Genomic DNA, 25,591 nt, shown 5'->3' with positions numbered 1-25,591 from the left:
CCCCAGTTTGCCGCTAAATAAACAACGGCGCCTGTAGAAGCTTAAATTAGCGCACCGCCCTTGTGCCTGGTGGCGACTGTGGCCAATGAATGACGCATCCCGCATCAGAGGCGTCACCAAACTGGCGCTTGCACGGCCAACCAAGAGACGCCGTGATGACGTTTGCATGTGACGGGCGCCTGTTTCCAAGAATATGGAGGAATCACCATGATGCTATTTAAATGCTTTTGTGGTGGCGGCACGGGGGATTTCTTTGCGCAGTTGAGCTTCTGCTTCCGTCTCTTCTTCTGCAACATATATTATCTGGGTGCTATTCAGTTGACTAGACCTTTTCAGCGCTTCATCAGCTGCTGCATGCACTGAACTGATCTAAAGCACCGACAGCCCCGCCAACGAACCACTGCAACAACCCCGCGATTTGATTGCGTTGCATCGCATCGCATCGCCTGTACATTAAATCCTCGTCCTATCAACATCCGCACCATATACCTACACCTTGCTCATCCTGTTTGCTTGTATCCCACGTCTTCATCATTATCATCATGGCCTCTGGACACAATGTTCGTAACAGTCCTCTTAACCTTATGGTATAGAACCCTCAGCTAACTCACAACCTCGCTAGGATCCGAAGCTGCTCTACTCGGTCGAGGGCATCAAGGCTTACCACATTGCAAATGGCACCGAGCAGTCTCTAACTCCCTCGGGCCCCCAAACCCTATCGCTGCTCATGGTCCCAACCTCGTCTGGCTTTGCTGAAATCGGCAACGGAGAGCAAGACTTTTATCTTCACCTTCATCTTCCCCCCGAACTCGATCTTCCACTTCCCGCGACCACACAAATCTACCACCAGCCCCCCAGCAGCTACTTGATTCCGCGATGGGATCTCGGCCCCGGCAACGGCGCATTCACACGCCTAGAGTTCCCCGTCGTCGGAAGCAGGCCTGGCGTGCAAGAGGACGTCGACACCTTTGAAACGATTCTTGCGCAATGCACCGCATTCCTTGAGAAAGCGCCAGCTCCCCCTCCGGAAAAGTCCCGCAGACCTACCGAACGCAAGCCATCTGATGCTGCCAGGGCAAAGGCGAGAGAAGCTGGTAGAGATGAACCACCCGCTTATAACCCGGCCAACTTTGAGCCCGGCGAAGGTTATGCCCAGGGCAGCCATAGCTCGCACATTGCGGGGCGCATCGTGTTGGTTGACGAAGAGGATGGCAGCGTCATGGGAGAACTGAGCGATGGCTTCAACGTCGTCGAAGACGGCGCCATTAAACCCGGGTCCAAAGGTAATCATATTCTCCTGCCATCCCTCCAGGTCCGCTGTTGCTAGAAGCTCACATATCCCGTCCCTAGAACCCGTCGAGATTATTCTTCCCGCCGATGGCAGCCACAACATCTCCGTTCAGCCCGCTTACGACTACATCGAGGATACTATGCATCCCGCATACAGAACATCAACTATTGTCTCGTCAGCGTCGAAGGCATCACGGCTGCTCATTACCACATCCGACTATGTCGCAAAAGTAATGCAGAACCAAGCCGACAACTTGACCAAGAGCATGAAGCCTGCCGCAAAGCCCATGACATTCGCACCGACGACCCACGAACACATACGCCGTATCAACCAGTATTCCACCAAGGTCGCCACCTTGTCAGCCCAGACCATTGGTTCCATCAACCAGTTTGCCCAGAATTTCGGCGCCGGCATGTCCAAGCGCAAGGATGGCCGGGCTCGAGGATACGACAAGGAGGGAAATGTCATCGAGACTTACAAGCCGGGCGTCCTCAACAAGAGCTTGATGGCCTTTAACACGGTCGTCGACGGCATGGAGCATGCTGGACGGACTTTGCTTACCGGCACGACATCGAGCATGTCGACGGTTGTTGGCCACCGCTGGGGCCCTGAGGCGGGTGAACTCTCCAGAAACCTTGGAAGCGGTTTCAAGAATGTCGGACTCGTTTACATCGACGTTACTGGTGTCTCTCGTCGTGCCATTCTCAAGAGTGTTGCCAAGGGCATGGTTGTCGGCAAGGTCAAGGGAGGCGGTCAAATCATTGTCGGCGGCGACAACGGATCCGACGCAGCCCTTGTCTCCGGAGGCAACGGTAATGGTAATGGTAACGGCAATGGTAGCAGCAATGGAAGAGGCAATGGCAACGGCAATGGGAGAGGTAACGGCAATGGCAAAGGCAATGGTAATGGCGATTCAAGCACAATACACAACACATACGGCGGCGAAATCAACATCCCAGGGAGCAATGATTGGGACGCAAAAGGGGTTAGGGAGGGGAAGAAGCCGGCCTGGTGATGTGTCTGTGTGTTGGAGGATGTGTATGACTGGTGCTGTACATTGATACCACTGATATGAGTGATGACCACCTACTTAGTAGTGCATTTCGAACCCTATTTTGTAATATGATATACGCAGATACGATTCTTGACTTGTTGAGACCATTCAAGTGCTGCTGCTCTTATAATTGATTGACAGCTTGCCATAGACTTTGCGCCAAAGAATGGGGATCACGTGCGCACGCGGACAAGCGATGACGGCACAATTCCGCCAGCTCAAGATGGCTTCTAGAATATCAATTTAGCCAAACGCGTCAAAGAGGCGCTTTTCCTCTCCCACCAACGCTCTCTCCTTCGCCATGCAAAAATCACGGATTCTCCGGTTCTAAACGAATAATCTCCAGCTTCAAATTGCGAAACTCACCGCCTGCGATGCCAATTCGCAGCTCGAATGCTTCGTTTGCTTGACCCTCGTCCGCCTTGACCCCACCAACTTGCACCGTGTCCCGCGATCCAAAGATTGGCGTCAAAGCAACCAATGTGCCGATTCGAGCTCCTGGGCGTCGTTATTCTTATCGTTCAGCGCATCACCGACTCGCTCAAGGCCAGAAAAGCCAGCAAGAGGTCCGTCACCAGCACGGAATGCTCGGCCTCTCATAGCTCTGACGTCTGACCCTGACTTTTCGCATTCTCCCAGATCCTTGCAGCCCGAGCCATGCTCCACGAAATCCTCCTCTCTCTCTCGGGGCATCCGTCGCCTCTCCTCCGAGCCGGAGCTGCCGACTCGAGCCCGGTGTCCGGCGTCACGCCTTCGGAACGCCAGCTACTAGCCTCGGCGGCGCATCTCAGCGACATCCACATCAAGCTCATCAAGTACGCCGGCCAGACTGCCGGCTCTCACCCGTCGCCGATATGCAGGGCCGTGGGCACGGCGATACAGTCGATCCACCTGTCTGCCTTTCAGCGCAAGATATTGGAGGTAGAGGAGAGCATACTGAAGGAGGACCCGGAGCTGGTGGGCGAATACAATATCGTGCCTCTGACGGCGGTGATGGGAGAGTTTACGCAATGGACGAGGCGCTTTGAATGGCTCTGGGATATTGTTCAGTTTATGATGCTCAAAGACGAAAAGGGTCCCTGTCGCGGTTCTCAGATTATGAACCGCCTGCGAACTGAGCTGCAGAGCGGCTATCGGGACGTAGAAGAGGCGGCGATGAGCTTGGTAACGGTGGCAGAGACTGCATGGCTGAAACAGGTGTCGGCTTGGGTTCTCTATGGGAGACTGCCGAACCTAGGAGGCAACGACTTTTTCATCCAAAAGGTAGACGGGACTGCCGAATACATCTACGAACCAGAACTTTTGCCGGGATTCGTCACACCGGCCACAGCGACATCGATGCTCTTCATTGGCAAATCACTCAACCACACGCGTGTCAGAGCAACAGTCGACTCGGGCATGGGAGGATTAGATCATCTCTCGACAAAACTCCAAGAGCTAGCCAGTCTATCTTTCCCTGTCAATGGCGCAACATTCGCGAGAACCATTGTCTCTATTCGACTATCACTTTCACAAAATACCCTTCAAAAGATCTTACCCACAGCCAAAGTCATTGAGACATTGCAGCTGCTCCGAGAATTCTTCCTACTTGGAAGGGGAGAGTTCGCCATGGCCTTGACGCAGGAGGCAGACGACAGAATTCGAAATCGCTGGAGAAGAGCAGGCAATCTAGCGCACGAGAGCAAAGACGGCGTAAAGAATGTCACCGTCAAAGACGGAGAAGTTTCTGCCGTTTTGGCAAGAACTTGGGCTGTCCTGGTAGCCATGCAGCGGAACCAAGTAGAAGAAGACGAGCTACTAGAGCTCGCAAGAGACTTACTTCGGCTACACCTCACCAAGGCCAGCCTCACGCCCGTCAACGTCAGTCCAGGCCTCAATGCCGAGGAAGCAAAGTTGCTCGCCTCGTCACCATTCCGAAACCTGCTCTTTTCAACTCCCGTCACGTTATCCATTCAACTGCCATCCCCCCTCGACATGGTGATCTCACCCTCTGACCTCCAACTCTACTCCTGCATTAACTCTTACCTCATGTCTATGCGCCGAGCCCACATTCGCCTCACCGACCTATGGAAAATCACTTCTCTACGACGACATCATCCTGCACCCCGTGGAGCAACCGAATACGCCGGCATCCTCCGAGAGCGCTGGTCAGCCCGATCAGCAGCCCTCCGAAGCTCCTGGACAACCGCCAGCGCAGCAATCTTCTTCCTCGGCGAAACAGAAGCATACTTTCAGACAGAAATCGTCGAAGGTCTCTGGGAAGGCTTTCTCACCTGGCTTACAGGAAAAGAACGACGGCGAGAAGGCGGTCGCTCCGGCGCCGCAACGCCAGCCGCACACTCTGCTAAACACAGCACGGCAACAATGGACTGGAGACCCAGCTCCTCCAGCAACGCCGCAAATCCAAATGACGTATCCAAAATCCTCGCTCGTCCCGCCCCTGACCCGCAAACCCTTACAACAGCACATTCTTTATATCTCCGCACGCTCGTCCACCGTCTGCTACTTACACAACCCACCTTCACGAACCTCCTCTACACGCTCCTCAACCACATCGACCATCTCGTCACGCATATTCAGAGACTACACTCCATATTCACCTCCATCGACCTCGAGACCGACGCCGGCGTGCTCGACTCCTCGACCGATCTCAATCGCGAAGAGCAGCATACCATGGCGCTCATACGGGGCGTAGAGGACAAGATCCAGCGGGGCATAGAAGACGTCATTGCTGCGCTGCGGGCGCTCGAAGGAGACGTCGAGTTTCTCGCGCGGTGGGAGGGCCTTGACGGCACAGAGGATGGACATGAGGAGTATGGCGATGGAGAGAAATATGTTCCTGTGAGGGTCGGGGGGATTAATCGTCTGTTGATGAAGCTTGACTTTGGAACGTGGATTACAACTCAAGGAGAGTATATATAGAAAGAAGCTCGTGGTTTAATCATCTTGGAGACTGGCGTCATCTTGTTATTGGTTATTATGCTAGGCGCTGTAGTAGTATTCTCATATCAAGTTCACTTAATAGAAGGACCAAAAAAAAGAAGCCATCAAAATGGGGAGCCAAATGATTTCATTCTCAATTCATGGCGGCCAAAAAACGGTCAAAATATCCCAAGCCAATCTATCTATGTGTGCCTTATTTATATACGCTATATCCAAATGCCGTCATATCAAAGTCATATCCAAATCCATATCCCAAAAAGAAACAGCGCAACAATCTCTCGGCGCTCAAAGGGGGGGAGGTTATGATTAGAAGTGAAGAAGAGAAAAAAGCAAAAAGCAAAAAAGATCCCAAGCGCCAGCAATGTATATGTGTATGTAAATGTATCCCGTTATATATCCCTTTCCCATGCAAATATGCAAATTCCTTTTTTTGTTCTCTCGCTCGTGTCGTCATGAAGGTTGCGCTTCATGTTCAAAAAATCACCTCAAAATTCCAAATTTCAAATTCCAAAAAAAAGCAGACGCTCGCTAATGTCATGACATGTTCATAAAAAAATCCTTTTATCTTTCCGGTCGTGATGTGTTATACAAAGGAAAATGCAAGACAAATGAAAAGTCAAATGAGTGTGAGGTAGAGACTGGACGGATGAGTGCGTCCCATCGCTTTATTCTATAGTGTTTCGTAAGTCGTGTTTCATGAGATTGTGATATTGTGATATTGTGGTTTGTGTTTATGTGTGTTTGTCGTGTTATTCAAGATTTTCTGAATCGTATAGAGTTTGTTGTGTTTTTATAGAATGCGATGTGTCTGTGTCTGTGTCTGTTTCTGTGTTTATAAGAAAAATCTGTCGATGTGGTTTGCAATAGCACGCTTTAATAAGCAAGGACAGTGTGTCCCCTGAGGTTTCGTAGTGGGCCAAGCGCATGGGCTTTGTTCAATAGGCCGTGGACAAGAGCCTTTGTTCGGGGCTGTGGGACCGAAACAGTGATATTTTTGCTCACAACGGCGGTAGAAGGAGCGGTGGTGGCTGTGGCAGTCGCTCCAGGAGCCGTGTGAGGCCGAGCTGGGGTGACGGGACGGGTGTAAGTGCCAGCCTTCTTAGCCGGAGGCCAGCGGCTGAGAATGGAGTCGTCAACAACAGCAATGAGGCCGGTAGCGATGATGACACTAGAAATGAGGTTAGAAACAGCAAGATGTATGCAGTAGGAGGGCAGTAACTTACTCAGCTACGTCAGTAAGAGCCTCAATGATAGAGCTGTCGTTGATCCACATGTAGCAGGGGGGAATCCAGTTGCCCGCAGCCTGGTCGGCCTCGACCTGGTTTGGGGCCCGGCCTTCCGGGGTAATAACCGCCACGGGCTCCGTCTCCTTGTCGCGAATCAGATGGAACGCGGCCTTTCCAAGCGCCTTGTCCATAACACGGCGCCAGGCATAGGTGTGTCCCCACCACTGAAAGTCGTACTGCTTGCCTGGGCGACGCACAATGTCCACGCGAGCGTAGTTGCTGAACTCCAGCTTGAGCGTGTTGAGCGGGATGGGTCGGGCCGAGGGGAGCTTGGGCTCGTCCGAGTCGGAACCAGCCACATCCTCAGAGTAAATGGAACCACCGCAACCCCAAGAGTTGTTGCTGCCGATTGAAGGACGACGAGGGTTGGGAGTAGTAGCCATGGCAGCAGCCTTTTCGGCAGAGGCGCCGCTAGATCGGCGGAATGAGGTCTTGACCGAGCGCAGGGCACTGGTGACGGAGCGTGAGAGCGAGGATGAGGAAGAGGTTGCTGGTCGCTCAAGGAGGGGATTGGCACCCTTGGAGTTGCAAACCTCGCGGCCAGAGTCGCGGCAGTATCGTCGCAGGGAGAATTCTCGCTTGGCGAGATCATGCATGCGCAGGTGGAAGAGCTGGATGGCAACAGCACGGCGACGACGGGATGAGTTATCCGGCACAATGGCATCGACGCGGAGGTTCATGTTACCATCGGCGGTTCGATCGTCATGTCGGATAGTCAGACGGTCCATTGACGGGAAGAGATGCGCAAACGTCTCGGGATCTGAAGATCGGACTGAGATCTCGGGCACTGGCATGCAGTTGTATGGAGGCAGCGTAGAAGGAGGAATACCCGATACGGCGCAGTTGTCTCCCTCAGCATCCTTCTTGTCACTGTCCGAGTCGTGGTGAGACTCTGAAGACCTGTCGTCTGAGTAGGCAGAGTCGTATGTGTAGACGGATGAAGACGAGTCTGAGCCAGTGTCAACGATGGATTGGGGCAGGTCTTCCCAAGTATCGCGCTCCCAGGTATCCCTCGATGAGTGACGAGAGTCGTCGTAGTAGGAACCAGACACGTAGCTGGAAGTCTGATCGTGTTGACGGCTTGACGCATAGTAGCGACTTGAAGCTGTTGTGGAATTCCTACTACGAGCCATGCTAGAGGCCGTAGTCCTGCTGGCCCTTGACGCCGCGCGAGCCTGTCGCCTTGAAGGGACGGCCATTGCTGTTAATTGTTGAGCGATAAGGGGTTTGGAGTAGTTGGATTGAGAATTGATAAAGGCTGTTATCAAGTTGTCTTTGTATGTTGTGAAGTGGTTGTAGTTGTTGATATGTTATATAAGACAGAGGTAGGTAGGTGTAGGTGTTAGTGAATTTGGTCTTGTCCTTGGTGAGAGTCGGTGTCGGTTTATATCAAGAGCACAGACTAATGACAAATGCGACGGCGACCCAATCATGCAATTGTGCACATAAGCTGCAAGCTCTATCGAGTTTTCGGAATGTAGACGGCAAGGGACGTCATTAGAGTGCAGAATGCGTGTGTTTTGGTCAAAGTAAAAGTGCTATATCGAGCTATAGAGTCGAGAGTCTTCCAAGCGTAAGATCATGATCGCACCCGTGGTGTGATATATGTGCAAAGACTCGACCCCCTCCGTTATGTCATCTCACACTTCGGATGCGCCAGTCACTCGTGCATTCTAGCGGATCTATTAGGCGGCAAGCCACTCTCGACTCTTTACTGTGTTCGGCATGCAGGCCTTTGGGCCAAATGAGAGATACAGCAAGGCATGCAAGCCCAGAGGAGGGAACAAAACATGGAGGTGGTTAATGGGACAGGGGCGTGTGAACCGGGTAGAGTCCAAGTGCCCGCCGGGGGCTGTGTGTAAGGCGAGTGGCCCAATACCGGCTTGCTGGCAAAATACGGGGGAGTGTGCGCTTGGTCAAGCACCAGCAAGGAGAAGAGCAGAATTTTCACTCCAAACAGAGGCTCCAATTCGCCCTGGCCTGTGGGCAACGGGTCCAAGAAGGGGCCTGGGCAGTGAAGGGGACGCCAGCGCAATGGGCCGCAGCCGCAAAGTTGACAGCCGCGTGTTCAACGCTCTAATGGAAGACCCTAGCTCGCGCATATCGATGGATCCCCCTCCTCTGTAAGTCGGCCTCTAGGCTTCTCTTTTCGCTCCAGTGTCCAATGGCGGCCGCGGCTGCACGATGCAGGAGCTTAGAGCCTTGGGTTTTGGGCTCTCAGAGACCTGCAACTCCTGGATAACCAACATCCCCAAGGGCCGTCCGGACATGGCACATCTGCATCAAAGACCGAGTTGAGTGCATGTTTCCCCTCTTACATGCCGTACAAAGAATAGCCCGGGGAGCTGTTTCGGCGCATCGTAAAAAAAGAGATGGAGCCTGTGGTTGGGGTAAATCATTTTTGCTTCGTCCGCGATGTCCATCCCTGTTGCCGCGGCGCTTTCTAGGACCTCTCAGAGCCCACCACCCTGAGATGCGTCCACAGCGTTCTGACACATATGAGATCGATGACACCATAGTGCTCCGCCGGTGTTGGTTGTAGCAGCAGTATCATGTATGCGAGGCGTCAGCAGCGATATGCTATGCCGAGAAATAAAATTTTATCCATGCTCTTTCATTTATTCTGCATTTTTCTAATGGTTTATTCCCATGCCATTTCTCCTTTGGCCTTGGCTTGCTCGCCCGATGTCCCTGTAGCATTTTGCTGCTTGTCGTTTCCGATAGTGCCCGGTTCGCGAGTAACAATACCTGTAACCCCCGGTTGGCTTCCCGCTCTGCTACGTGGCGAGCAACCGACCACGATGGAGATGGAGATGGAGAGGACTTCAGCTACCAGCTCGTAACTCTCACCTGTCCCATACGCTAGTTCGTCTGCGCAGATGATGAAATTGACGAAGAAACAAAGGAGAAGTCGCAAGATGCTCTCCTCGCTTTCGGCCATGTACTGCGCAAATCTTGGGCTCTCACCGTCGGCAAACCCCATATGGCCGCTGAATGACCATGTGCAAAGCCCAAAGATTCATCATCACCTGGAGGATCGGTGCAGTCATCGTCGACTTGACAAGGCCATGATAGTGGTCCCAGCTGTAAGCCAACAGTCCCTGGCCCTGTCTGAGACACCAGGCTCTACTCGTACAAGTACAGTACGCGCAACAGCGCACGAGACAGCGCCCCAAGAGTCACACGTCCTTGCCAGCCTCTCGGTACCGGGAGCGCCGCCTCACTGAAAATAGCACTGCTGCGTATACATGATACGAGTACTATACTGTACACTGATAATCGGCACCATCGCTGGCCAGCGCCCGCCTCTGTCTCCTTGTCCCCCTCTCTCCCACGCTTCGCTCTCTCTCGTGATGACAGAGACCTGTTCCCCTGGACACCTGGTGCTTGGCGCTGGATCTGCCAGTGGGCGCTTGGGTGGCACCAGAGTGAACAAGTCACCGCCGGAGCGGCGCTCTAAACCCAGGCTGGCTGCTGCCGAAATGCGCTGGCAGGCTGATTGGACGAGAGCCCAAAGGATAAGAAGCTTGCCGTTGACACATCAGCAGTTTGTGGCTGCAGCTAGATGGATTGAGCGAACAGCAAATCCGCATCGGTACGATCGATGGGGCCGCCATGGCTGCCCAACTTCAGGCAAAGACTGCCAGGCCACTCGCTCGCTTGAGCGTGTCTCTCGGAAAATAGCAAGCACCCTTGGCTTGGCTTGGGACATGTGCATTATTCGTCCCCGTGTGGTGTTTGTTGTCTCTTCCTCATTCATCACTGGCGGATGACACGCACGAGGCCCAACAATGCAGATTTCGATTTGCATTTGCACTGTGGTCTAAGATGCATGCATTTGCGGCTGCATAATTCTTCGACCTACGAGGCACCGTATCATTGGCCTGCCAGCTCGGGAAGAAGATGAGAGAAAAAACGAGCATCCATCAGGGTAGCATTCTATATCGCGAAATAATCACCAATGGCAATGGGCAATTGGCTTTTCCTGATGCTGAGCAGTAATCGGGCCCTCAGCCTTGCCTATCACAAGCTTGCAAAAAATCTGCGATGCTGCGCGGTTGCTTTTATCCTCTGCCGGCCTCATTCGCCCGTCATTCTGCGCAAGAATCAGTTGATTGAGCTGCACAGGAGCCAATGCAGGCATTCCCAATGCTGATTTCCCCCCATTGATTATCGTACAAGAGCGAAATGTAACGGCATGAAGGGCTCGGATACGTCCAGCTGCCAGCCCGCCGCCACCAGCGACGACGAGGACATTATCCAGGTGAATATCCAGTTGGCTCGATAAGAGCGACGAGAGTTGCATCAATAGCCTGTGGTGCCAGCGTGGTGTGTGTCGGCCACCCATTCGTCCATTTCACGCCACTTGCGAGTCGTGCCTTGGACACGAGCTGGCCGGCAGACGATGCGAAGGCTTGGCCTTTAGCCCGCCAGGCGCTGCGCTTTTCGTCCAATCCTTCCAGGCAATAGTCCAGTATTCCCGCTGTGAATATCGACAGCAGCACCAGAGCATAAGAAATTGGCCACCGCGTGACGCTCCAGCAAAGGCATACCGAGGTCTCTCATGGCTTTGGCTTTGGATTCATGTCGCGGCATGCACGGCAAGCTTCTTTTCTTTTTTTTTTTGCCTCTTCTTTTCACCGCGATTTGCCACCAAATGGATCAAGCATAAGTCGTCTGCCATCAGCCGTTTCTGATAGACCTCATGTGGGGGACATGGCTTTCAGAGTCCAACCACACACGCACCCCGCATAATTACATGTTGCACTGCAGGGAGGGGGAAGACAGATGACCTCGCGATAATGCCGTCTGTCGAGTCGTTTTAGAGACCGAGGACGGCAGAGACCTTGGATTTCGCCTGCCATGTGTACACGACCGGTAGCGAGATGGAGTGGTAATAATTAATTGTACGAGACACGCAGAGAAGTGAGAAGTGAGGAGAGGAAAATAAGAAGATGCAGGCGACAGAATCAGGAGATTGAGCAATATGCAGTGCATGGAGGTTGCAGCTTCCCAAGGTATCAATTGCTGCTGCCATGCCTGATGGTTATCGATAGCACTTTTGGGCCTCGGCCAGTGATGTCACAGGTGAGGCAACAAAGTGCAGGTACACGTACATGAGATTGGGGGGGCGAGAGCAGGGAGAAAGGAGGAAACGATGGGACAGCACAAGTACGAGTACCTCCCACGACTTGCGTGTAATCGTGTGATGATCCATCCAATCGCCCGTCTCTTAATTTAGCACTACAACTAACGGTTTGCTTCTAGAACACGGAACGGAACCATTCATTCATTCCATCATTCACTGTGGACTGACTATTGGATTCAACGTTTCCTCGATTACGGAGCTCTCATACAGTACAGGGGCTACAACCACGGGAAGCAGCATCGATGGCGGCTCCGAGAACCTGGACGGACATGGAGTGCTGCTCAACACTGCCAGATACCGACAACGCTGTTGACTCGTAGCATGTGCTCGTATGTATGTACTACCTTACCTTACCTTGCTGTATGTATCACCCAGACATGATATGCCGTCTATCGGATAGCCGCATTGCCTTGTTCCCTCACTCACATGCCGGTGCTGGTGCTGGTGCTTGTGCTTGTGTCACCTTGGTTCCGCGCCCTCGTGCTCTCTCGTGCTCCCTCGTGCTCCTGCTCCTTGCTTCATGCTTCATGCTTTCATGCTCATGGGGCATCTTACAAGCTAGTATCACCGTACATACTCGACGTCCACTCAAACACGCGACAAGCTGCCATTGGCCAGTCTGTGAGCCTCTGCAACGCTATTTTCAGGTACCAGGCTTTAATCTCGAGATCCGATTCGCCTCTACCTCCGGAATAATATTCCCCCCTGGCCGCCACCACCGAACCCCTACACCGTCTAATCGCTGTCTCTCTTTGCAAACTCCCCGCTATCGGCCGCGATACTCCACGATGCTCCACGATGCTCCACGATGCTCCACGATTCGGAAACCCAAGGCCCAAGCCATTATCGCGGTCCGGATGCTAGTTGGCTTGGACCCCTCTTCGTATCTCCTTCATCCGTTTTGCCGTCTGCTTTGTCGCTCTGGCTTGACGCATCTCCATCGCCCAACTCTGCCCTCCAATAAACGCTTCTTCCCCCTCGAGTCCAGACTCTCTGGCTCTGCCACTGGCTCTGGCTCTAAGCGAACATCTCCGCCCCGGTCCGTCCAAGCTTGCCCCCGAAGATGACGGCCGATGCCATCTCCGGCTCCGGGCCCGCATCCGGCTCCCCCCAGCCTCTCCGGCTGCTCATCCTCGAGGCCGACACGCCGCAGCCCATCACAAACGCCAAATATGGTGGTTACCGCGGAGTCTTTACTGCTCTGTTGACGGCGGCGGCGGAATCCATGGTTCCGCCACGGCAGCTCTCCGACGTGGCCACAATCACGGCGCACAACATTGTGGAAGACATGCAGTCGTACCCGCCGCTGGACGACGTCGACGCCATTCTAATTACTGGCTCGCGTCACACGGCATATGAGGATGACCCCTGGATCCTAAAGCTGGTGGAGTATGCAAGGCAGGCCATCGACACCGGTCGCATCAAGGTCGTGGGCGTGTGCTTTGGCCACCAAATCATTGGCAGGGCCATGGGTGCGCGGCTCGGCAGGAGTGATAAGGGCTGGGAGGTGGCCGTCACCGAGGTTGACTTGACCGACAAGGGCAAGGCCATTTTCCAGCTTGACAAGATGGTGAGCTCCCTGTCGCTGCTTTCACTAGGCTGTAATTACTGTATTGCTTGCGCTAACACGCACCTTTCTTGCAGCGGATTCATCAGATGCATCGCGACGTTGTTCTAGAATTTCCCAAGGGTGCCGTTCCCCTCGGCGGAAACGACATGTGCCCAGTCCAGGCCATGTACAGCCCTGGTCGGTACATCTCCGTCCAAGGCCATCCCGAGTTTACGGGCGATATTGTGACCGAGGTCCTCACCAACCGACACAAGGCTGGTATCTTTACAGACGACATGTTCGAGGACGGCATGAAACGTACACCCATCGAACACGACGGCGTCGCCATCGCAAAGGCGTTTCTCAACTTCATGAGGAGCGATTAAGTACATTGACAAGACACGATACTTGAGGTGGAATAGAGGCACACGTATGCAAGCGCTGATTCGACTGCCTCGTGCCCATATTAGCAGTAGGAGTCAAGGCTGGCACACTTTTTTTTATGTACAAATACTCTTTTATGCATTCCTACTTCCGATTATAGACGAATCACATTTGCTAAAGTGCGGTGAGCTCTCACCTGCAGTGGGAGTTGGCTAAAATCCTATTCATACGTTCACGTCCATCCCCGGAACTTTCCATGCGGTGCTTGCCTTGGGTTGCATATTCTAACGCAGAGTCGCAGTAACCTCGTACAGAGAGCATAAACTGAAACATGCATCCGCCATTTCGGGGTTGGAAGAACTCGGCGAATGACGATTGAGGTGGTGACATGACGCATTCTGACCCCCAGATTTTGCCTTGGGGACTGAGAAGTTGAGATGTTGATCTTTTCGAAGCGCATTTGATCACACAACAACAGATCTTGCTGAATATTGTGCTGGACCAAGATATTGAGCCTTGCGTTATGACGAATATCAAGGGCCGATCGGAGGTGATCTACACCGCTACGGCCGCTTCCGACAAGATCAGATTTGGTGTTGCAGTTGCAGTCGCAGTTGCAGTCACATGCAAATTCTGGACCACCACCAAGTAACGCAAAACGCGGACTGAACTCGTTGATTCCTTATAACATCATTGTGCCTATAAAATGAAAAGAAAAAGAATTGTAATATAGAAAGAATGCAGAATGACAATAGCAGTAGTTTCTTTTTACGGGGATCTAGAGAAGATTAGTTGAGTTACCAGTACCAACTACTTACAATGAGTCTACTCTACCAACAGGAATGTTTTGATGACGATTGTCAGTGCTCAGAAGACTTCGATGCATTCATTTTACCATATCGATCTCATTTACGGCTGAAATATCTGGAAAAATTGATATGTTCAACCCAGCTCTAGGGTAACTCATCAGCTCTTGGTACTTGGGTATGCCCTCAAGTAAAGTGCTTTCGCTACATTGCAGAGAACCTAAATGCATCAAACTTTCTCGCTATAAACGTGTATATGTTAATTAAGTAGAGAGCTTTTACATCAATCTGCCGAGTTAGAGTACTAAACTATACTGTACTTGTTTGTACCTAGAATTACAGCATGTTCTTCTGATACTCTACGTTCAACTCACTCGACTGAAGCAATATGTAAACATCTGATAAGTAAAGCTAAGAAATTGTGAGCCGGTTTAATCATCTCATCGCATATCAAGTCCCCAGGGCAAGGAATGTGGTATCGTCTACTACTCTAGGCTGACTCTCGCTGACTCTCGTTCTTATATGTTGAGGCAAGGCATCATCTTCTTCCTTCTCCTTCATGTCTGGCCACAGAGGGCGCATCGTCTTACACTACATGCCATAACTAAAAGCTTACGAAAAATGAAGCATTCTAACTTCCTTAAAAGGTGAGTCGATAACTTCAAACACGGCTCGGGATTTCGCTGCTCGGTATTTCGGTCGTCCTATATACTATTTCGCTTGTCACTGATGTGGTGAGAAAGTAGTTTGGAACACCCCATCAATGCATGAAAAGAGCGATATCCGGTCACCTTCATGAAAGGTCACATCGTTCTCTTCCCATAGGCAGCAACAATCGCAGGGGTCTTTTCGGCTTTCCAGTTTCTCGGGGCGGAATGCCATCACACAGCCACCTTGACAGCAATTTCTAGTCGGGGTAAGCCGCTGAAATGAGCAGGTCGTTTTCTTTATTACCAAACAATTTGCCATTGGTAGTGGAGATGATGTACTGGGATGAGGAATCACTTGCAAGCTGCTGATTTGAACAAATACAGACATCAAGGTGCTAGTAGATACAGGGCGAGAGGGGAGCAGAAGCGGCTGTGTCAGCCAATAGCAAGAAAGTCGAGACGCCTGTAGTTTGATGAATGAAGCCAGAAGGATTTGAGCAATAAGTAACAAACTTGCCACATTAGGTCCAGAAATGCGATGTGTTGCAGCAAGTGGTGCTTCTTTGATGCTATTTGAGGCTAGGCCCACGATGCTTCATGTATCCTTGAACAAACGGCTAGTACATGTAAACTCGGACAACCCGCGAGTGCCGAGACGCCCTCAAGCTCGCAACGAAGTGGATATTTAGAGGTTGTTTTCATCGCCAAGATCTCATACGTTACTTCTCTAGCATGAGTGAATCGTATTACACTATACTCCTATCGACTAATGCCCATGCTAAAGATCTCGATCAGAAGCCACAATACTAACAAAGTGATATTCGCTACACCTAGGTAAGCACGCACAGACAGAAGCAAACTCAATGTTGACGCGTACCTGTACCTTACAGTGAAAGATTTGTTTCATGCGTTAAATGTCACGCAACCTTGCCTCCTGCCCTATGCAGACATGGATTGAGTTGTTTTACCCCTGGTGCTTACTAGCTACCCCTGTCTTAGATCCATTGCTTGCCTGGAATCGAAACGCGAGGTAGTTGTTTGCCAAGGTTGAACGAATCCTAAAAGTGAGAACCGTCGGTCATTGCCCGTATTGCATCTTGTTAGTTATTCGGAGAACTTGTAGCTTTGTTTTCCGTTCTAGTTGACCATGCTCCCCGTTGAAAGGCTTGTATTTCCCATATGCCGGCATTTGCTTAGGCGAGTCACGTCAAAACTTATATTCTCCGTTGACAGGCAGCGAAAAGTTGACTTCCCCTAGAATCAGCTGATGTAGATCATCATACCAGCTAAAAATAAGCGGAGCACTCAACTTCTAATTTAGGCAATCTGGATAGGTAAATGGACTCGATGCAAGCCCGCTTTGTGCGAACTGTTCTAAGCGCTAGACACCAAAGGAGAAGCTCCAAGATCCAGGGCGCTGTTCGTTCTATCCATGTCCTTTGAAAGCATGAGAAAGACATCGGCATGCCCGTGCTTTCAAAGCTAATGGCAAGATGCAACGGTTACACGTGGCTGGGGTAGAGTTGCAGTTGCTTGGGACATACGAGCCGAGAAATATTTGATTATATGGATTAGAAACACAGCTTAGGAGGCATTGAAACGAGTATATAAAGCAGTGGTCTGGCCCAATCCATCAATTCATCTCACCACTCATCTCAAGACAAAACTTCAAGCTTCACTACAATCAAAATGCAGTTCTCACTTGCCATCGCCGCCTCCGTGCTGGCTGCCACCGCCTCGGCTGCTCCCGCAACCGTCTCCGGCACAAACACCAACGGCTCCATCTTCATGTTCGGAGACCCAGCTCCCGCTCGCAACCTTCTCTACCAATTTGGTGCTTGCGGCCTCAGCACCTACTTCGTCGGCCAGGTCCCCGACGACATGCCCCTGGTTGCCATGCCCGCCAACATCTTCGACCAGTACGGCTCTGCTCAGCACAACACTCTCTGTGCCAAGATCATCACCCTCACCCGAAACGGCGTTACTCGCCAGGCTGCTATTGCGGATCGCAACCTCAGCAACACCAACTCCATTGACATGACCCTTGATCTGTGGGAGGCCTTTGGTGGACACGACAACGACGGCAGCATCATTCCTGGATTCAGCTACGTCATCAACAACTAAGGAGTTGATGGAGGTGGCCTGCGGTTGAGTAGACTGCGACCTGTACATATTTCTACTCTCTTTCTGATGTATATATTTATGACTTTTGAGCTCTCTCAGCAGGAGATTCTTGTATATATTTGATCCTGCATGGGAGGGCAGATGTTTATATGAAAGCAAGTCTATAAATGGTCATCCATTGAGGATTTGTGTAAATATACGCTGTTTACAAATGATGCATTTGCCGGACGTTGTGACATGTGCTGGTAAATTGACAGACTACGGATGTGATGTGATGAAATTGGGTCTTATGTTGAACCTCTTACTGAAAACAATCTGTCTAGTGGCTGAATCCATAAAATAGTGGTAAGATTCAACGGTTCTTTGTGATAATGCATGCTTAAGAGAAGGGTATGCCAACTAAAGTAAGCTTTTGCAGCGAGGGTCGAGGAGAATGAAAGGTGGTGAAGCTGGAAGCAAAGGCCGATTGAATGTTCTCATATATTATGCATTAGTTTTTATATCTTTATTGCATTCTGTAGAACTTACCAGAATTGAAAATATTGACAATACAGACTTTTTGTGTGCACGCGGAATGATGTTTTGATCTTGTACTTGCATGATTGAAGTCGGCGTTTGCAAGTCTTTCGAACTCGAGTGGTATGGAGAGCATCAATGCCTCGTACTTCCCGGTAGAATTGTATTTTGCGTCCATTAATCTTCTTATTGTGCCAGATAATACCCATTTCTACTTACTTACCTGTGCAGGCAGAACCAGTTACGCCATCTGGCTCCAGCTGCACGTTGCCAGGTGTTCACCGCAAGCTGCCGATATCAGGCACTCTTTCTTGCAGAGAGTCGTCAAGTGTACATAGGTAGAGTGACTCGAATTTCCTGCCAAATATTCACCGCCCTGTTCTGCCTTGCTTTTGTTGCTCATCTTCTTCCATCTCTCGTTTTCAAATCTCCCTACTCCCCAAACTTTCTTCTCACCCATCTCCTTCTCCAGCTTTCTTTCTTTCTTCTTTTTCTACACTTTCTCCGACGTCCATATTCTTTCTTCCTTAGCTATTCATTATTCAACACACTCTCCTCATTTGATCTCATCTCGACTGCCTATATATTGGCATTCTTTTACTCTTTAGCGATCCATATTATTCTTTCTTTCTCTTCTTTGCTACAGCCTATTGTCCTTTGAGATACACCTTGGCTTCTTCAACTCTCTTTAAAAATTCTCGAAGAAGTAGATCTCTACCTCGCCTCACCTCGCTCCATTCTACCAAGGCTTGTGAGCTACTTATTGTGATCAATGTATCATGTCTTTCTTTTCGGTTGTGAAGATACTTTTTACTGATGTATTCTTAGAAATATTAACTATTGATCGTCGATATGCCTTCTTCACCCTCGAGAGCCCCCTTGGGGGCGAAAAAGCGCCATGAAAAGAGCTCTAAGAAGAGCAAAATAACAAAGCGCGAGTCACACAAATTGCCCAAGTCCACAGCGCCTGTGATAAAGACCGAGACAGACGAGAACGGCGAAACTCAATCCGCTTGGAATCCGAATCGAGGAATCTTTGAGCGTTTTATGCGACAAGAAGTTGGTGAGCCTTCACGAGAAGAGCCAGTCGTCCTCAACAACAACCTCGATCACGACAACCGAGGGGTGACGAAATCTGAGGTTGCAAAGACAGTTGCCCAACAAATTGTCTGCTCAAACACAGCCGGTAGCACCCAGCCTGCTCCACCAGAGAACTACCAGAATAAACCCGATGTGGCTAAAGCCTCAAACAATTCAGACGCAACTGTTAAAATAGAGGGTAATCTTCCGCAAGGAATGAAAGAGATTCCTAGCAGTGTTCAAGAACCAATCGACAAGATCAGCCAAACAGAGAGTATTGGCCAAGTTGAACTGCAAAATGATGGCGATGTTGCAGTTCAACAGTCAACTACTAAGCATGGCGAGGCAAATCTTCAGCAGGTTCAGAACAATGATGATTCGCCAAGAGAGCTTCCTAAGCAGGAAGAACAGAGCAAAGTCAAAGGTGAGAAACAAATCCAAGATGGAACCTCGGAAAGGGATGCTGCAACATCAAAGTGTGATGAGATGACAGATGTTGATCCATCCACCATCTCTGCTGACCCTATTGCGACTCCGGAGAAATCTCACAAGAAGAGCGGAAAGAAGCGCAAGCACAAGCATTCCCGCAAACGATCTAAATCTCGCGATCGTTCAAAATCACACAAAAGAAGAAAAGGATCAGAGACATTCGTCCCTAATCATCAACGAGATGATTGCGAAAGCAGTGGTGATGAGGAACAGTCGCAAAACGGGTTCGACGTCGAGCAGGCAAGGGCAAGGATCCCTAAAGGGTGCAGCATCCGGCATGAAGGAGAACAAAAGGAGGAACTGAGAGATGGGAAAAAGATTGCCAATTCAAAGAAGTTTACCAAGGTGTTCCGGTCTACCCTCGAGGATCACCAGTTGACCGCGCTGTCTTGGATGGTGAACAGGGAGAAAGATGAGACGCGAACAGTTGATGGGGGCATATTAGCTGATAAGATGGGAATGGGAAAAACGGTTACGAGCTTGGCATGCATTGCGGCTAATAGGCCACCTAAGAAGGATCGAAAGATATCCGCTCAGGCGACACTTGTTATTGTGCCCAACAGAACAGTTGCCAACCAGTGGCTAGCGGAGGCCAAGGTAAGTTTTTCTGGAACCACTTGATTCTTTTGCTGATTCCTTTTCAGAAACATTGGCATGAAGAGCTAAGCTCGCTTGTGACTATCCATACTGGGAACGATGATGATTACCGTTTGGCGCAGTATGAGAAGCAATGGATCGTGTGAGTTAACATATTCCACAAGTTACTAAAGGGCCGGAGAAGCTTATCAAGTGTAGTCTTGCAACATATGCCCAAGTGCGAAATTCTTTCCCGAGCCAAGAGGTTATGGAATCTCTGCATGCTCAATATGCGGACGACCAGCGTTGGCTTAGGCAAGAGTTCAAAAACAGAGCAAAGTTCTTGTTCCGTATCAACTGGTTCAGGGTAATTTTAGATGAAGGCCATACAGCTACCAAGTGGAACGGACGCAGTAAGTCTATATGCTTGATTCAAATCAGAAATCGCTTTCGCTAATCCGAACAGCCTTGGATGCGTGTACTCGCATCCAGGCCAAGCACTGGTGGGTCTTGACCGGCACTCCTGTCCAGAACAAGCCAATGGGTAAGGCCAAGAATGCTGCAGAAAACGGTGAAATTGGGAATCGGAGAGCTAATATGACGTTGTCAGAGTTTTATTCGTATGCAACTTTAGTCTGCTGTGAGTACCGAGGCACGCGACGAGTCTTCAGAAATGATTACATGGTCAAGGTAAGAGCGCCCTAATAGTGGTGTTTAAACCTAAACTGATAAGCTATTTTTGATTCAGGATGCCATGGAGGTCACAAATGAGGACTTTGACTCTTTCCTCAGCACTCTTGTGTATCGGAGGTAAGTCTCTCGCGTAACGCAAACGCACAATCAGCTGACGAGACGTAGAACTGGAGATGGGAAGCTCAACATTCCGCCGACAACTCACCGAGAGGTATATATCGAAGTTTCGCAAGAAGAGCAAATTATATGCAAGTACGTATGCAGCTGCTGAGTTTAGAGTCATGTACGCCATGTGCGAGAGTAGGTACTGACAAGCAAAGTGACATCATTTCATTGTTTAAGGCTCTTGAAGAGAAGAACAAGAAAGATAAAGAGCGGGCGGGGATGCCCATTTACGAAAACGAACAAGACGAAGACGAGGTGGAAGATGTTAAGCCAGAGGAAGAAGACGAAGAAGATGACGAAGACGAAGACGAAGGCGCAGTGAAAAAGGGTAAGAAGTCCAAATTCCAGTCACAGGCCCATTTGCGTCTGAGGCAGGCTCTGTCTCATCCATACTGCCTAGAGAGGTTTTTCTTGGGGAATAAACTCAGCGAAGATGAACTCAAGTCACTGGCTTCGGATTTGAATTCAATGAGCGACAAGAAGACTGTCATTGAGCAGCTCGAAGCAGATGAAAAATGGACAGAACATCTCGGCCAATACCAAAAGGGCCTTGATATACTCAAATCCCACAAGGAAGCGTTCCTGGGCGGGTTTTCGACATGAGCAAGCTCATGGATCTTATCATTCTCCAACGCACTGTCAATGTACAGAAGTGTGGCGGCGCTGCTTGCACATCTCAGAACCTCTCTCGTTTCCAGGTAAGAAACCGTGATTGATCACAATAAGATTCTTGAATTGGCTAACTAGATCGTTGAATAGTGTGGCCACATGTACTGCGATGAATGCTTCGGCCGGTTAACGATACGGATGAGCAGCTTGTCGGAAGCAGGGCAATCAGGCGTAAGTATCTATAGTTCCCATCAGAAGCGAGAAGTGTACTGAATATACTAACACAAGCTGAAGTACCTCAAATGCTCCTCCGATGGTTGTGGTGAGGACCTTCGGTTTGTGGAGCGAGTGACTACTCTGAGACAGCTCGCCTTCATGGCGAACCAGGACAAGGGCTATGTGGAGATTGGGAGAGATTCGCTCAAAAATACTGTCCACGCGAGACAAGAGCGATCTCCGTTTTTTATTGCCAGCTCCTACACTTACGGCCCACGGATTGTCCCTCCACCGAGTTCGAGGCTAACGGCGACAATGGCCGTTGTTATGACTTGGCTGACCGAGGCGCCCCAAGACAAAATTATCAGTCAGTGTATGAAGACATCCAGACAAGGTTCAATGGACTGACACATGAGCAAACTAGTTTTTACGCAGTTTGTTACGACGCTCAAGATGGTGGGCTATCAGCTTGAGACTCTGGGTATTAAATTTGTGTACTATGCCGGCACGTTGTCGGGGCGCGGGCAGGAACACGCAATGCATGCGTTCCATAATGATCCAGAGACGATGGTCATGGTAAGTCCTATCATTTCTTTGTTCAACGCAATGCAATAATGAATAGGCTTATTCCTTACCTCTGAGAAACAGGTCTCCACCTTGAAGAGCGGCGGCCAGTCGCACAATCTCACTGTGGCGAACCGCGTTATTATCGTCGACCTTTGGTGGAACAAGGAGGCCGAGAGGCAGGCCATCGGCCGCGTGGTCCGGATAGGCCAGAAGAAAGAAACATTTTCGGTGCGAATCGTCACGAATCACGGTATGGATGATCGTCTTATCAAAGTTCAGACGGGTAAGGAGGCAATGGTCGCCCGAATGCTCCAGGATGATGGACATGAAAGAACGGAGGTTGACGATGAGCGCCTCGAACAGATCTTTGAGCGAAAGGAAGGCGAAGAATCAAGATCGAGAAAACGAAAGAGAAGAGAAGACCCGCTTGAATCGAGAGGGGGCAATGATATGGCGTTTTAAGAGGCCGATTGACAGAACCTGGAGTTGATTCCGAGGGTTTACAGTTTTGAGGCGGTGGCCCATGCTAAGGACAAGCAACGAATCACTTTGCTCTATATTTCATTTTCTTCTCGATTATTCTTTTTTTGGAGCTCATTGGGGGGAGAGGGGCATGGCATCGGTCACGGAGCTGGACGCGACACTGGGGACTGGAAAAGCTGGTGGTTATTTTACTGGGGGTTGGAGCTGGATGGCGGTTTCAAGGAAAAGAGCGGTTTGCTTCTGGGAGTTTGAGATTATGAGGCTGCTTCAGATTGGGTTCGGAATCTTCGTTTTTACGATTTGCTTCAATATGCCGCTGATATAGCGCAACAGTTTACCGACATAATAGCTTTCTGCTCATCTAGCTTGAATCTAAAGTCTAGTTTCTTGGGCCTTGCCTCGCACCAGACCGCTGGGATTCTTCATCATGGACAATAATTCGAGGGTCAGTTATAAATGTCAAGTTACGAATGTGCTAACAGACGCCATTTTATTTCTACAATTGTCCTTCTTTTGGATACGGAGAAGTGATAAAATTCGTTGGTGTTTGTACTGTCATGTCTATAGTTCTCGGAGAGTCTTCCAAGATTCAGATTCACCTACGGCACTCGAGAAACGCGCAGGAATTGAAATTTTGCTCAATCATTTGCAATTTAAGAAGCACTCAATCAGTACCGATGACCTGGCGATATTTTTGTATGGATTCTGCCTCATTGGAGCAAATTACAGCATCCTCACCAGACACTCTACGAGCTTACCGTGTTGAGATTGTGTGCATGCCGTCGATCCTGCCCACCAGCAACTCAACAATAAAATTCCAACTAAGTGATGAAATGATACTTCGTATGACTTCTGTAAAACTGACGCTACAGTGACATTTGCAATTACTGTTCATATCTCTGCCTGAAACTTGGGGCCACTGGCAGACCGGCGAGACTGCCTGCCAGCTGCATGGTTCGCCACCTTCATTCACCTCTGCCTCACTTTCTTCCCACTTTCAGTGTATCCACTGGGCACCTTTTTTCTCCCTCTCTACCAGATATTGTGCAGGCTGCATTCTATGACGAGAATAATTCCACCTTCTTCTGCTTTCTCATTTTTCTCCCTTTCTTCAGTCTTCTTGACATATGCAAGACTACTCGAATCGACATCACCACCAGAAAGATGGTTGCCTCGATCAAAACAAGGCCTCCTAGGCTGGAGATTGAAGACTTGGAGATTCAAGAATCAGATCCCAGGTACGCCGCTGCGGTCAGATGTGTTCGAATATACTGGAAACAAGCGACACGCTTGACCTGCGCACAACGCACAAGATTTCTAGGATTTTTGAAAACGGGAGGCGAGGTGGACTACTTGTCAAAGACTTCGGTGACTTCACACATTCTGTATACGAACGCCCGCAATTACCAGGGCAAAATTCCGACAGAGGATATCCGCTGGTCTGACTACATGTTTCTCTTATCATTATATGGAAATTTGCCCGCGGACTTTGTCACAGCTGTAACAGAAAGATATTACAGCGCCAACATTTTGGACTTTACAGAGGAATATCGAAGCTACTATCCAGAACCAACACCACGCAGCCAGGAGATCACCACAGAGTCCATTAAAACTAGGCAGCCGATCAACATCGACCTTACGCAGAACAACGAGATCTCGAACAAGAAACCAAATGCTTCGCGTGATTGGAAGAAGGACAGCGGTGAATCAATCGCACCTCGCCATAAAGAGAATGCTACGCATGCTCAGAAGATAAAGGCCGTCTTTAAACTCATACCACGACAACACATTGCGATTATAACACAGAAGGATGATGAAGTAGGAGCCTCAACCAGCCAGCAACAAGACAATATACCTCATCGACATAAGAATGTCGTTATGCCGACCACAATTAATGGCCAGCAGCAAGATACCATACCTGCACAGGAGAATGGCGATGAGACATCAGCTTCAACAAGCCAGAACGAGAATACTACAGCTGCAGGAACTCAGCTTCCCCCAGAGGCACCAGCAAATGCGGAGCCTGTGGTACCAGAGACATGGAACATTGACAATATTGTTGGCATCTTATCTCTACAGAACAAGAAGAGACTATGCCCCGCGCCTGAAAGTTCTTCGAAACGTGCGAAGTTGGATGGCAATGAAATATTGGAAAAGGTCAATGAGCGGGCCGAAAACATCCAGCAAGCTATGGACAAGTTACAATGCAACCACGATAGCAAGCTTCAGGAAGTGCGCGAAGCTGTCGAACAGAATAAGCAGGCTCTCGAAGACATGCGAAGTGAATTACGCAAGTTCATGTCGGCGGTTGCAACAACTCTCCGAAATATCCAAGAGCGTCTAGAGGAGTGAGATTCTTTGCTTCGGCCTTGTGGAGGATATATGTGAAGGTCGTTCGATGTCGCAGAGTATATTTCGGGATGCCCCGAGCATTTAAAGAGTGCATGTATCTGGTTATGGGGTTCGTTTCACGGCTCCATATTGCCAATGGCGATAATAATCATGTCGACAGGTTCTGATTAGTTGCTAGATGTAGCATATCGCACAAATATGTCTCGAGGGCATGGGACGATAGTATTTGGAATTGATCCGCTCTGAATCCCCTATCTTGCCAATGCTGGTGACATGTCTCCCAATCACATCGGACTTTGAACTAGATGCTGTTGGTGCCATCACCATTTCATGTGACGACCCCTGGTAGCGTGTTCTCATGGGTTTGCGCAGGGGTATCACCTCTGATGGTAGAGAATCCCAGCATGTATATGACCGCACCTCTTCTCAGCTTCTGCTTCTTTTCCTCCACACACTGGACTGGCCGTCACTTGTATCACATACCTGGAAGCCTCGTTTCCCTTTCCATCATGTTGTCATCCAGGAACTTTGGGCTGCCAAGCAATTGAACATTTGCTCAGGTGCGGGGAGCTAGAAAATGTCGTCTCTAGCCCACGACCAACGTGCAGA

At 50.0% G+C, this 25,591-nt stretch overlaps 10 protein-coding genes across 10 annotated transcripts; 8 read left to right on the top strand and 2 right to left on the bottom strand.

The window, feature by feature from the left end:
• The first annotated feature begins 248 nt into the window (after window positions 1-248).
• M431DRAFT_510422 (hypothetical protein) lies at window positions 249-2,513 on the top strand. The gene is made up of 3 exons (XM_024919476.1): window positions 249-560; window positions 623-1,283; window positions 1,351-2,513. The coding sequence occupies exons 1-3, from the start codon at window positions 543-545 to the stop codon at window positions 2,304-2,306; spliced, it is 1,635 nt and encodes a 544-aa protein (XP_024771917.1). The 5' UTR covers window positions 249-542; the 3' UTR covers window positions 2,307-2,513.
• Window positions 2,514-2,602: 89 nt separating this feature from the next.
• M431DRAFT_148172 (hypothetical protein) lies at window positions 2,603-5,405 on the top strand. Its single transcript, XM_024912771.1, has 2 exons — window positions 2,603-2,911; window positions 2,985-5,405. The coding sequence occupies exon 2, from the start codon at window positions 3,003-3,005 to the stop codon at window positions 5,265-5,267; it is 2,265 nt and encodes a 754-aa protein (XP_024771916.1). The 5' UTR covers window positions 2,603-2,911; window positions 2,985-3,002; the 3' UTR covers window positions 5,268-5,405.
• Window positions 5,406-6,161: 756 nt separating this feature from the next.
• M431DRAFT_91138 (hypothetical protein) lies at window positions 6,162-7,368 on the bottom strand (the record flags this gene model as incomplete). The annotated part of the gene is made up of 2 exons (XM_024924222.1): window positions 6,162-6,456; window positions 6,512-7,368. The coding sequence occupies 2 exons, from the start codon at window positions 7,366-7,368 to the stop codon at window positions 6,162-6,164; spliced, it is 1,152 nt and encodes a 383-aa protein (XP_024771915.1).
• A 2,321-nt stretch (window positions 7,369-9,689) lies between these two features.
• Window positions 9,690-10,438, top strand: M431DRAFT_213606 (hypothetical protein). Its single transcript, XM_024913482.1, has one exon. It carries the CDS (start codon window positions 9,823-9,825, stop codon window positions 10,345-10,347), a length of 525 nt encoding a protein of 174 aa, XP_024771914.1. The 5' UTR covers window positions 9,690-9,822; the 3' UTR covers window positions 10,348-10,438.
• A 91-nt stretch (window positions 10,439-10,529) lies between these two features.
• Window positions 10,530-10,922, bottom strand: M431DRAFT_497543 (hypothetical protein; the record flags this gene model as incomplete). Its single annotated transcript, XM_024917610.1, has 1 exon — window positions 10,530-10,922. One exon carries the CDS (start codon window positions 10,920-10,922, stop codon window positions 10,530-10,532), a length of 393 nt encoding a protein of 130 aa, XP_024771913.1.
• A 1,864-nt stretch (window positions 10,923-12,786) lies between these two features.
• M431DRAFT_91562 (hypothetical protein) lies at window positions 12,787-13,658 on the top strand (the record flags this gene model as incomplete). Its single annotated transcript, XM_024924275.1, has 2 exons — window positions 12,787-13,293; window positions 13,368-13,658. 2 exons carry the CDS (start codon window positions 12,787-12,789, stop codon window positions 13,656-13,658), a joined length of 798 nt encoding a protein of 265 aa, XP_024771912.1.
• A 3,143-nt stretch (window positions 13,659-16,801) lies between these two features.
• On the top strand, window positions 16,802-17,236 carry M431DRAFT_91694 (hypothetical protein; the record flags this gene model as incomplete). The annotated part of the gene is made up of 1 exon (XM_024924287.1): window positions 16,802-17,236. The coding sequence occupies one exon, from the start codon at window positions 16,802-16,804 to the stop codon at window positions 17,234-17,236; it is 435 nt and encodes a 144-aa protein (XP_024771911.1).
• Window positions 17,237-18,604: 1,368 nt separating this feature from the next.
• Window positions 18,605-22,609, top strand: M431DRAFT_497539 (hypothetical protein; the record flags this gene model as incomplete). Its single annotated transcript, XM_024917609.1, has 12 exons — window positions 18,605-19,918; window positions 20,100-20,310; window positions 20,364-20,441; window positions 20,508-20,587; window positions 20,646-20,707; window positions 20,756-20,846; window positions 20,933-21,333; window positions 21,360-21,453; window positions 21,515-21,595; window positions 21,659-21,947; window positions 22,005-22,156; window positions 22,229-22,609. The coding sequence occupies 12 exons, from the start codon at window positions 18,605-18,607 to the stop codon at window positions 22,607-22,609; spliced, it is 3,234 nt and encodes a 1,077-aa protein (XP_024771910.1).
• A 147-nt stretch (window positions 22,610-22,756) lies between these two features.
• Window positions 22,757-22,976, top strand: M431DRAFT_510415 (hypothetical protein; the record flags this gene model as incomplete). Its single annotated transcript, XM_024919475.1, has 1 exon — window positions 22,757-22,976. A coding segment is annotated over exon 1 (190 nt), but the record flags the coding sequence as incomplete, so codon positions are not given.
• Window positions 22,977-23,794: 818 nt separating this feature from the next.
• On the top strand, window positions 23,795-24,982 carry M431DRAFT_7673 (hypothetical protein; the record flags this gene model as incomplete). Its single annotated transcript, XM_024922496.1, has 1 exon — window positions 23,795-24,982. The coding sequence occupies one exon, from the start codon at window positions 23,795-23,797 to the stop codon at window positions 24,980-24,982; it is 1,188 nt and encodes a 395-aa protein (XP_024771908.1).
• Between the last annotated feature and the right edge of the window lie 609 nt (window positions 24,983-25,591).

Source organism: Trichoderma harzianum (genome assembly GCF_003025095.1).
Source record: "Trichoderma harzianum CBS 226.95 unplaced genomic scaffold M431scaffold_10, whole genome shotgun sequence".
In the NCBI taxonomy this organism is placed as follows: domain Eukaryota; kingdom Fungi; phylum Ascomycota; class Sordariomycetes; order Hypocreales; family Hypocreaceae; genus Trichoderma; species Trichoderma harzianum.
The sequence above is the reverse complement of the archived record's forward strand: the minus strand, read 5'-3'. Positions and strand labels throughout refer to the sequence as shown.